The sequence below is a fragment of the Athene cunicularia genome, assembly GCF_003259725.1.
Source record: "Athene cunicularia isolate RWA chromosome 17 unlocalized genomic scaffold, athCun1 chr17_part1, whole genome shotgun sequence".
In the NCBI taxonomy this organism is placed as follows: Eukaryota; Metazoa; Chordata; class Aves; order Strigiformes; family Strigidae; genus Athene; species Athene cunicularia.
Genome location: NW_020799122.1, coordinates 4,660,110 through 4,670,550, shown reverse-complemented (window position 1 = coordinate 4,670,550; position 10,441 = coordinate 4,660,110). Strand labels below are relative to the sequence as shown.

Sequence of the window (10,441 nt, the reverse complement as noted above, 5' to 3'; positions counted from 1 at the left end):
CGCTCACCGGCCCTGTTCCCTCCTGGCCCCGGTTATTTTTGCCAGAAGAACAATCTGTGGGATCTCCCACAGGAAACATCTTTCATTTTCTCACTGTAGGCCTTCATCGGCACTTGACAAACAAATATTATCTCAACTGCATTTCCATCTTGCCTTGTCCCTGTACCCTGCTGAGCTGCAGTAACCACAGGAGAGCAAATGCAGAGGCTGAAGCCTTTTGTGCTGCAAATGCATTTTGTGCAGCTTAGTAGCCAAGTGCCTGAGGGTCTTCTGTCCAATGGTCCAGGGGTCACTGTGCAGCTGGATGTGGTTTGACAGGTTTTTTAAAGTTTAAATTTTCTTCCCTCACCTTCTTGTGGTGTCACAAGAGTCTTCATTATGGTCACCAGTATGTGATAAGGAGGTGGGGTCAAAGTTAAACCAACTCCCTGCTCACATGGCTGAGTCCCTTCTGTTCTGAAATCTGGAGCACAAATTTCCATTTTTGCATGATCCCTTGAAGGCCCCAAATCCATACATGCCACAGGCAGAAAGCAAACCCGATCCTTTCCCTGTTTCTTAGGGAGGGATACAACAATCCCCAGGTGAGAACCTGATTGGCCTCAGCAGGGCCCGTCGCCCGCACAACGCTATCTTTGTGAACTTTGATGATGAAGAAATCCCAGCAAAACCTTTGGATGCTGCTGTACAGACCTGGAAGAAAGTGTGCACCAATCCTGTGGATAAAAAGGTGGAGGAAGAGCTGAGAAAGGTACGTGCCTTACTCGAGCTGGGCATGCAGACCTTGCCAAAAATTGTGGTTGTAACTATTGCTGGTTTCTCTGAAGGTTTTGTGATTGCAATTCCCATTTAACCTTGTTAACAAGTGAGATATGGGCCTGTGAATTAGGCCAGAAACCCTAATTTGGGTTCCGCTCTCGTTTGATATCAGCTGCTCTTTGTGCCCTTAGAAAAACACACATTTGCTTTTTCTGTTCTCTAATCTATTAAATGAGAAAGGCTGTACTGGCATATTCTGCCAGGGATACAGGAAGATTTGGTGACCTGAACAACTGCAGTTGCCCTTGAAATGATGGATGGGATAAAAATTTGTCAAGGCATGACAATGTCACGTCAGGGAAGTGAGTGGCATGTATCTGAAATGCCACTGAGGGCTATGAAATTTTCTTCCTTAGAGCTGCCCGTGTTCTGAAAACAAATTTTACAATGTGACTTCCGCAGAGTTCTCCAGCCCTTTTGGAGAGTAGACTGGCTGCTGGATGGACATTATTTGTCTGAGGATAACAACGGGAAATATGAAGTCTGACTGGTATAAAAGTCTCAGTAGACATCACTGAGACTGCTGTGTTCAGCTCCATGGTTGCTTCTGTATTTGAAGTCCGTCCTGTCTGGTCTCGGAATGCAGTAAAAGCCAATATCAGTGTCCACCCAGACAAGCTGAAACTTCTGTTGCCGTACTTGGCCTATTACATGGTAAGTCTGTACATCTGCGCTCCTGCCTGTCTGAGGCTGCCAGGAGGCAAAGCAAGGGGGCATCAGCTGGGTGTTCCTGGTTCTCTACATCTTGTGCAGGATGCCAGGTCTCAGACCTTGGGACACAGGGTTCGAGGTCATCTGATAAGTCCCTGACAGCTGGCATCCAGTCAGTGCCATCAGATCACATCTCCCTATTTCCAAGTTAAACGGTTTTGTGGATCTCTTACTTCTCCCCATCTTGCTGAAGTCACCGTACCCCAAGGATCAGCCATTCACACACCAGTCCAGCACTTCTGTAACTGAGCTAGGGATACTCTGCAGGGTGCTTGCCCTCAGTTCATTATTGGTTTTCTTTTTTCACCTCTAGGTTATGCCCCCAATGATATGCCTGTGAAAGCAAAACGCAGCATGTATAACTACAGTCTGCCCATCACTGTCAAGAAGCAAGGTATGCTGTGCCAGCAGAAGGGCTTTTTGTGGTTAAACAAGCAGTGAAGATGGCAAAGAGCAGCTGGCATGTGAATCTGAAGAAGATGAGGATGATAAAGAGGAGGAGGAAGAGGACTTCAAGCCTTCTGATGGGAGTGAAACGTGAACTATGTGTGAACTCAGTGAGCAGCCTGGCTGCTGTAGGACAGAATCATCTCTGCCCCTGTTCCCTGAGTGCTGAGGGTTCAGCCACCACAGCCAGGCCGTGGGAAGGCAGAACTTGCTCTAAGATGCTGATGACCCGTCTGCACTGCTGATGGCCACCGTTCCTGATGTTAGGGAGCCATTGCCTCCATTGTCATAACTGCTGGCTAATAAGCCCTCAGGCAAGCTCAGCAAACTCCCAAGGGCGAGCCCAGAATCCAGACCAGCTGGCAGCACACCTGAGAGGAGGAGAAGCTGCCTTCCCAGATCTCTCCATGGTGGGAAGTGCGCCTTGGCCGGGTTGGTGGCCGTGTGGGACAGAGCAAAGGTGCCCGAGGCGGTGCTGGGGGAAGCTCTCGATGCTGCTGGGTCCCTCGGGCAGGTGCTGCCCTTCTGCTTGTCTAAGGGGAATGAAAATAGTGTGCTGTGACTTCAGCATTGAGCCTCGCTGGCCATCTTGGAAATAAAGCCAGCAGGAAAAAACACTTTCTGGCAGCGAGTAATTCCCTTTTGCGGGATGTAGTGTATGTTGTCCTCACTGGCTGATGCACGTCTCAGTTCTGTTCTGACTTCCCCAGTGGTTAGCAGGGACTGAAGGGAGCAGGCAGTGGGGCAGAGCTTCAGGTCCACAGAGGTTGCCCACTCTGGCCATTAGTCTGCCATTGCTGGCTGGACTGTTTTCACCCTGTCACAGAAGTTCAAGGTCTGCTGGCATTTGCTGAGTCTTGTGCATTCCCCAGTGTGTTACAAGTGCGAGGTTTCTCGTTACTGGCCGATAACAGGCCCTAATGCCTGGTTTAATATGATTTCAGCCTCCTGTACTTGTGTGAGGCTTCTCAAGGCTTCAGTTCTCTGAGTTTTGTTAGACTGAGGTATTTCCTTAGGTTTGGCCTCCAGCCCACAAAAGCAACATCTGCAGGGCTCTCACACAGTGACACAAGTCTACCTCAGCCCTGGTTTGGCCTCAGCCTGCTGAAGGACAAGTCTGTAGAGGCTCCTCTGGCTTACTTTATAGCCAAGACTGGGTGATGGCATTGACACACAGCTGCACTCCTACCTATATATACATGAGCCTCCACCTGGGACTGACCCCTTGGGTGTGCACTCACCATGGCTCGCTGGCAGATCCTGGGATTTGCCCTGTGCTCCTATCTTGGGGTAGCATGGGCTGCAACCGTAAGTACAAAAGCACTTCTTATGGCTTTGCAAGACATTTTGTCTGTCCCTGCCTGAATGAACAAACTCCCGCTATGTCTGGTCTGGAGCCCGTGGAAAAGGCCCTGCAGACCATGACAGCCAAGGCAGGGTTTTTTCCTGCCCTAAACATGTCAAAGGCTCTCAACGACATTTTTCCAAATGTTCCTGCACAGTTTTGTGTCAGGTGTGGCCTGGTTTACATCTTGAGGCTGAAGGTCTTCACCTTCTGCTCTTTATCTTTGGGACTGCAGGGGAATTGGTGCTGCCTGCCTGTTCCAAAGGGTGGCCTGCAGAACAGCAGCATGGGCACATCACCGGCAGCACCCACCTGTGGGCTTTCCAAAGGGATGGCTGGGGAAGGCGGGCTGCGAGGAGTCTGTGTGGGGGACCGGCCAGGGCGAGGGGTGGGTGCTGGCAAGGTGGGAACATGCCAGAGGCATGAACAATTGTGCAATGGATGTTCTCTTCTCCATGGTGTCACATGTAGCTCGGTGTGGTGTACACTGAGGGCGGTTTTGTGGAAGGTGAGAGTAAAAAATTGGGACTCTTTGGAGACTACGTCGACATCTTCAGAGGGATCCCCTTTGCTGCCCCTCCAAGGACTCTGGAAGACCCACAACCTCATCCTGGCTGGGAAGGTAAGATCCAGCTTTTGAATGCTTTGGTTTGGGGTTTTATTTTCACTTCTCTCTTTAGTCCATTATTGACAAGCCAAAGATGTTGGTGCCTGCTTTCATCTACTACTTTCATCTAGCCCCAAGAAGAAACCTTTAGTCTCATGGTGGGTATGAGAATCTATGTCTGAGTGTTCCCAAGCAACTCAACCACATGAAGAAACAAATCTGAAGCATGGCACCTGCATCTCCCCTCCCCATGCCTTCGCTGTCCAGAGCTAGTTCACATGGGAAAGGGTCCCACTTTGTCACTTCCTCAGACTGGTCACAGTGGTGGGGGATGCTTTGATGCCTCTGCACTGGGCTCACAGAGGAGAGGATGGATGGACAGACAGCCTATAACCAAAGGATGGAGTTGATGCCTCTAACTAGGACCTGCTGTCTTCCCTCTCTCCTCTCAGGAACACTGGAGACAAAAAAATTCAAAAATCGCTGCATGCAGATGACCCTTACACAAACTGATGTCCGCGGGAGTGAGGACTGTCTCTATCTGAACATCTGGATCCCTCAAAAGAAGAGACACAGTATGTGCTTGGCAGAGACCTGGGGAGGAGATTCTCGGTTGCCTTTTGTGGACAAATTCATAAAAACATAGAATGGTTTGGGTTGGAAGGGACCTTAAAGATCATCCAGTTCCAACCCTCCTGCCCCAGGCAGGGACACCTTCCACTAGCCCCAGTTGCCCAAAGCCCCGTCCAACCTGGCCTTGAACCCTGCCAGGGAGGGGGCAGCCACAGCTGCTCTGGGCAGCCTGTGCCAGGGCCTCACCCCCCTCACAGTAAAGAACTTCCTTATATCTAACCTAAAGCTACCTTCTGTTTGTCCTAACTGCTCTGGAGGATCTCTCAGCAGCTATGTTCCCATAGTGGGCAACTGCAGGACCACTGGTTTTCAGAGGGAAAGGTGACAGCCAAGTCAACTTATGTCCCTCAACTGCAGCCTGTTGGGAGTTTCAGCCTCCTCTGCAGAGTGTGGGCTTTCCTGGCCATAGGCAATTGCAAAGCATCAAGTCTGTTCACGCCCGGGTGGAGTGATGCTCAGCAAGAGGGGATGGGGATGGATGGGAAGCACCTTCTAGCTATGTTGTGGCTCACGCTGCTTTTCTTCCTCATCTCCCAGTCTCTACCAACCTGCCAGTGATGGTCTGGATCTACGGTGGCGCCTTCCTTGTAGGAGGGAGCCAGGGAGCCAACTTCCTCAATAACTACCTCTATGATGGTGAGGAGATCGCCGTGCGGGGCAACGTGATCGTGGTGACCATCAACTATCGCCTGGGGCCCCTGGGCTTCCTGAGCACCGGAGATGCAAGCTTGCCAGGTACCAGAGCTGCTCCCTCTCCAGGGGACCCTGTCGCGGGTCCCCAGCTCATCAGCTTTGCTGTGCCCTCGCTCAACAGTGGGTTGTCTCTGTCACTCAGGGAACTATGGGATGAAGGACCAGCACATGGCTATTGCCTGGGTGAAGAGGAATATCAAGGCCTTTGGGGGTGACCCAGAAAACATCACCATCTTTGGGGAATCAGCCGGTGCTGTCAGTGTCTCCCTGCAGGTGTGTTGTCCTTGTTGGACCCCACCAGAGCCACCACTTCTCTGTAAACAGGAGAGATGGTCCCCTTGGCACTCCACTGCTTTCCTCCACATGTCGCGTGATTAACATCCTTCCCTGCTCAGGGACAGCAATGCTCAGCCTCTTTGCTTTGTAGCTGCTCCTCCTTCTTCAGTTTAATCAGCCCCACTTCTGCAGGCACCTTCCTCGCTTTTGGGACCTCTGGTGAAATTGTATTTACTTGACGTGTCCCCCTGCTCTGCTCCGCTTCTCACAGTATCACCTTCTAAATTTAACTGAGACTGTGAAATAGCACAAGAGCTGGCAGGCGACAGTCTGTTCAGGAGTTTGTACCTGAAACTCTCTTGTTTCTATTTTGCACCCCAGATGTTGTCCCCGAAGAACAAGGGCCTGTTCAAGAGAGCCATCAGCCAGAGTGGTGTCGGTCTCTGCAGCTGGGCCATCCAGAAGGACCCTCTTGCCTGGGCTAAAAAGGTAACATGCAAGTCTTGCCTGAGGGAATGGAAAAACCACAAAAGTGATTCCCTAAAGAAGAGCATAGCTAGCAAGGGATTCAGCAGGCACCGTGCTGCCAAACAGAGCTTTGGAAACATGCTGCTTTGAGAGTAAAACCAACCACTCTTCTGCCTCGATCACACCGGTAGTGAAGCCTGGCTTTAGAAGGTAATGCTAGATTTCTCTCTCTCTCCTCCTGCAGATTGCACAAAATGTGGGCTGCCCCACAGACAACACCACCACCTTGGCCCACTGCCTGCGCATCTCCGACCCCAAAGCCGTGACACTGGCCTACCACCTGGAGCTGATTAACCTGCCCTGTAAGTCCCCCGGCCCGTGCTGTGGCCCACCACCCACCCAGGGCTCACCATGCCTTTGGCGGGACACTGGGGCGATTGCCAGGAGTGTTGAAGCAGTGCTTGTGTCCTTCAGAAAGGGGACAACAATGACAGATCTGTCAGTCCCACTTCTGCAGGCAGGTGCACATTGTGCTGAATGAACACTGTCCATCATGCAATGGCAGCAGTGGCAGAGGAATTACCCAGGGGCCATGCCTTGGCCCCAGAGCAAGCCCTTGGGGTTCTGTCTTGTGAAAGCAGCAAGAGAAATTCCAGAACGCAGCTTACAAACAAAAATAATAATTGACCACAACCCTGCTATTTTAATTTGAGTCGCTGGGTGGAGTGTGGGACTCTCACACCAGGTAGGGCATGCTTCAGCTTTTGCTGCCTGGGAGGATTTCTTTCCCAGGAAGACTCTCCTCTGCTTGGTCTCCTCATGCTCCTATAAATGGCCCCAGCGCTTAGCCCTGCTCAGGACAGAGCGGCCAAGGCTGCACAGCTGCACTGGCTGGAGCCGGCTGGCCTGGCAATGAGTGAGTGCAGCCAGATGGGGTGGGGAGGAGAAGGCTGCTCTTCCCTACCTTTGGCTGGGCTTTTTGGGCAGGGGCTGGGGGAAGGAGGAGGGGAATTGTTGATGTTACCTGCTGGTACTCGACTGGCAGATCTCTTGTTCCTCTCCCCCACCTACAGGCATGAGATTTACTGAATGTGATCCTGTGGTCATGCTGGAGTCACCACCCAAACTCTCATTCACCTCAGCCTATTGCTTCCACAGTTCCTTGAGCCATGGGGTATGCCAGGCCACACATCTGTTTTTTCTCAGCTCCTACAGACTCTGGTTTTGTCTCCTGCTGCAGCTCCCCTGGTTCACACACTTGCCCTCACTCCTGTCATCGATGGAGACTTCCTCCCAGACATGCCCGAGAAACTCTTTGCCAATGCTGCTGACATTGACTACATTGCTGGGATCAATAACATGGATGGACACTTCTTTGCTGGCATTGATTTACCTGCTATCAACCGCCCACTTGTAAAAATCACTGCGTAAGTGATGCCCTTAAAACCTTTAAGAGGAGGAACCTTATGTAGTCCTCAAACATCAAGGGCTTAGACTTGAGTGACAGGGCACTACCTTCAAAACAGGATGTCACTCTAAGCCAGGATGCCTAGGGAATATGTTGCCAAGCCCAGAGCCTTCAAGAGAAAGGACCAGCTAGTGGGGAAGCCTACCCATATACCTCAAGTTGCGCCAGGGAAAGTTCAGACTAGCTATTAGGAAGCATTTCTTTACAGAACGGGTTGTTAGGCGTTGGAATGGGCTGCCCAGGGAGGTGGTGGAGTCCCCATCCCTGGAGGTGTTCAAGAGTAAGGTCGATTTAGAGCTTAAGGATATGCTGTAGGTGGGAACTGTGCTAGGCGAACGGGTGGACTAGATGATCTCCAGGGTCCTTTCCAACCTAGAAGATTCTATGATTCTGTGATTCTAAGGTGCTCCTGAACTCAGCACCAGCGGTAGGTTTGGCAGCCCTGATGCTCTCTGTCCAGAGCAGGTACATGCCAGACATGCTGGGCACCCACCCCATGAGACTCCTCTTTGTGGACAGAAGGAGCTTGTGGCCAATTTGTCCCCAAGCTCTTCTGCTGAGAAAGCTGGGAAGCACTTGCCCACTGTCTAAGACCTGGAATGAAATCACTGGCTTTTACTCCACTAAACTGTTGCTAGCTACAGGGTTGGATGTGAACATCAATGGGAGCTGGGATCCATTTCCAGGGGCCCTGCCCCACTTGAAGCTGCTGGTCTGTAATTAGTTGATACTACTTGTCTTTTCAGGGAAGAGGTCTATAATTTGTTGAAAGGACTTACTGTAGACAGGGGTGAGCGTGGAGCCAATGCAACATACAATATCTACACGCAAGTGTGGGGTGAGAAACCAGATCAGGAGACCATGAAGAAGACAGTGGTGGACGTGATTACTGACTACATCTTCCTGGTTCCCACACAGTGGGCACTGAACCTGCACCTGCAGAACGCCCGGTGAGCAGCTCAGCCCTGGCAGGAGCCCAGTGCCTGCCTTGGGGCTGAAACAATGCGTTTCCAGCACAAGGGGCTGAGGATTGGGTTAAGAGGGCTGAACTTGAAGGAGGCAGGCTTTTTGGTACGGAGTACACACTTACACACAGCTTGTACAAACACTATTTCTCTAATGCTGCATGGGAGTCATGCTAGGAAATCATATTAAATTCCCATTCAAACAAGTTTTTGCCTCCTAAAAACTTCCAACTTCATCCTAGCAACGTATGATGCCATGAGACATGGCAGTTAGATGATATGAGGGTTAGGGTGAAAATCAGAAATGGGGCTTAAGAATTACTGGACACAAGGATGATTTCTCCTGAGACCACCTCTTAGATGCATGTGAGCATCTCCCAAGGCTGAATCTCTGGCTCTGCTGGTATTTGGTGGGTGGTTATGACCCTGCACCGCTTTCTCTGCTTTCCACTTGCAGCTGCTTAGCAAATCTATTTTATTTCCCCAGAAATGCCAAGACATACAGCTACTTGTTCTCCCAGCCATCCCGAATGCCCATCTACCCAAGCTGGGTGGGGGCAGACCATGCTGACGACCTGCAGTACGTGTTTGGGAAACCCTTCGCCACCCCCCTGGGCTACCTGCCCAAGCACAGGACTGTCTCAAGTGCCATGATTGCTTACTGGACCAACTTTGCTAGGACAGGGTGAGTGATTCCAGTTCCACATTTGGGGCTTGCTGCAGCACTTCAACCTGCTGCTTTTGCCTATTAACTTCGCAGGAGCAATTCCCAAAAGCAGGATGTCCTCTGTCTGTATTTCTGTTGTGAGTCTGGCTCTGTGTCTCCCAGTGGTGGAGTTTGCTGAGTCCTCCTCATCCAGAGAACACCTGGGGACAGCAAAAGCATTTTCAGAACTTGTAAACTGCTTAAACTTAATAATGTTTGCTTCTGAATCCTGGTATTCAGACAAGAGTTAAGCCCCTGTGTGCAGCCAGGGACAATGCTGGGGGGGGATACCAAGGGAGTAGACTGCAGGTTGGCAAGTTGCTCCTAGCAGGCAGAATTGCTACTGCTCCTCGCAGTGTCAAACTCTCTCTTTGGATTCCCTTAAAGCCTCACTTGAGCAGATGGGGTCTCTGCCAAACGCCACAAACCTTGCTGCATCTACAAGCCGCCCTGATAAAACTGAACTTCTATGTCTCCTTTTCCCTCAGTGATCCCAACAAAGGGAATTCCAAGGTGCCAGTTAACTGGCCACCCTACAGCAGTGAGAGCGCTTACTACCTGGAAATCAACAACAAGATAAACAAGGACTCCGTGAAGCAGAACCTGAGATCCCGGTACGTGAACTTCTGGAACTCGGTCTATCAGAGCCTGCCGCAGGTTGCCAATATCTCCATGGCCGACGAACTGCTGTGGAGCTAAGAAAAAACACCTTTTAACGAGAGGCCAAATTCATTAAAGGCTTGCTTGTAGCTGAGCGATTCCGCCTTGTTTGTGTTTTTGCCGTGACAGGATTTTCTCCCTAACGTTAAGGTCAGGCAGCAAGTGACATCCAGTCTCTGGGCAGAGCGTGTTCCCGGGCTGGAACAGCAAAACCCCAGCGAAGCTGCTGACATGCGGAGCCAGGGCTCGGCCTGCTCCGCCAGCCTTTGGCTCGGGGGTTTGGGCTCGGGGTTTTTGTTCCCTCGTCGCCGGCCTGGCAGGACGGGCCCAAGCCTGACCTGTCCTGTAGATATCCCGGCGTTACCATCCATGTCCACACTAATAAAAAAAACAGCTCTTAGATAATTACAGCTGTAATACAGGCACACAAACCAACTGGTGAGCTGTTGCCAGACGTGCACGGAAATCAGAGGCTGAGCGAGGGCAAAATAAACCCATACCGGGAGGTTTTTCCACACTGCTTTAGGGGAACACGTCCCTGCTTGGCAGAGGCCAGGCCGCACTGGGGGGCTCCAGCTCCGGGCCCGGGCTGGATGACAAGCACGATCGGCCTCCTCCTCCCCCTCCCCCTCCTCCTCCTCCT

At 51.3% G+C, this 10,441-nt stretch overlaps 3 protein-coding genes across 4 annotated transcripts in view; all 3 read left to right on the top strand.

The window, feature by feature from the left end:
• Positions 1-2,071, top strand: part of LOC113486595 (general transcription factor 3C polypeptide 5-like) — a 2,411-nt gene extending 340 nt beyond the window's left edge. Inside the window, 5 exon segments of the mRNA XM_026860661.1 lie at positions 563-582; positions 585-751; positions 1,369-1,519; positions 1,844-1,924; positions 2,007-2,071. Of these exon segments, the coding sequence (XP_026716462.1) occupies positions 563-582; positions 585-751; positions 1,369-1,519; positions 1,844-1,924; positions 2,007-2,071 (484 nt within the window).
• Positions 1-10,441, top strand: part of LOC113486663 (general transcription factor 3C polypeptide 5-like) — a 23,181-nt gene that overhangs the window by 5,449 nt on the left and 7,291 nt on the right. The gene's annotated exons all lie outside the window — the stretch shown is intronic.
• CEL (carboxyl ester lipase) lies at positions 1,723-9,887 on the top strand. 2 transcript variants are annotated; one of them, XM_026860778.1, is made up of 11 exons: positions 1,723-3,285; positions 3,794-3,944; positions 4,382-4,504; positions 5,100-5,297; positions 5,398-5,528; positions 5,913-6,020; positions 6,244-6,361; positions 7,240-7,426; positions 8,214-8,417; positions 8,920-9,117; positions 9,627-9,887. In XM_026860778.1, exons 1-11 carry the CDS (start codon positions 3,220-3,222, stop codon positions 9,835-9,837), a joined length of 1,695 nt encoding a protein of 564 aa, XP_026716579.1. In that variant the 5' UTR covers positions 1,723-3,219; the 3' UTR covers positions 9,838-9,887. The 2 variants fall into 2 exon arrangements, with proteins under 2 accessions (XP_026716579.1, XP_026716580.1); XM_026860779.1 differs by having other exon boundaries at positions 3,558-3,944.

Coding starts and splice junctions, on each gene's coding strand:
- CEL (XM_026860778.1), top strand. CDS start 3,220: ATGGCTCGCTGGCAGATCCTGGGATTTGCCCTGTGCTCCTATCTTGGG. Junction 3,945..4,381: donor ACCTCATCCTGGCTGGGAAG/GTAAGATCCAGC, acceptor CTCTCCTCTCAG/GAACACTGGAGACAAAAAAA. Junction 8,418..8,919: donor CTGCACCTGCAGAACGCCCG/GTGAGCAGCTCA, acceptor TTATTTCCCCAG/AAATGCCAAGACATACAGCT.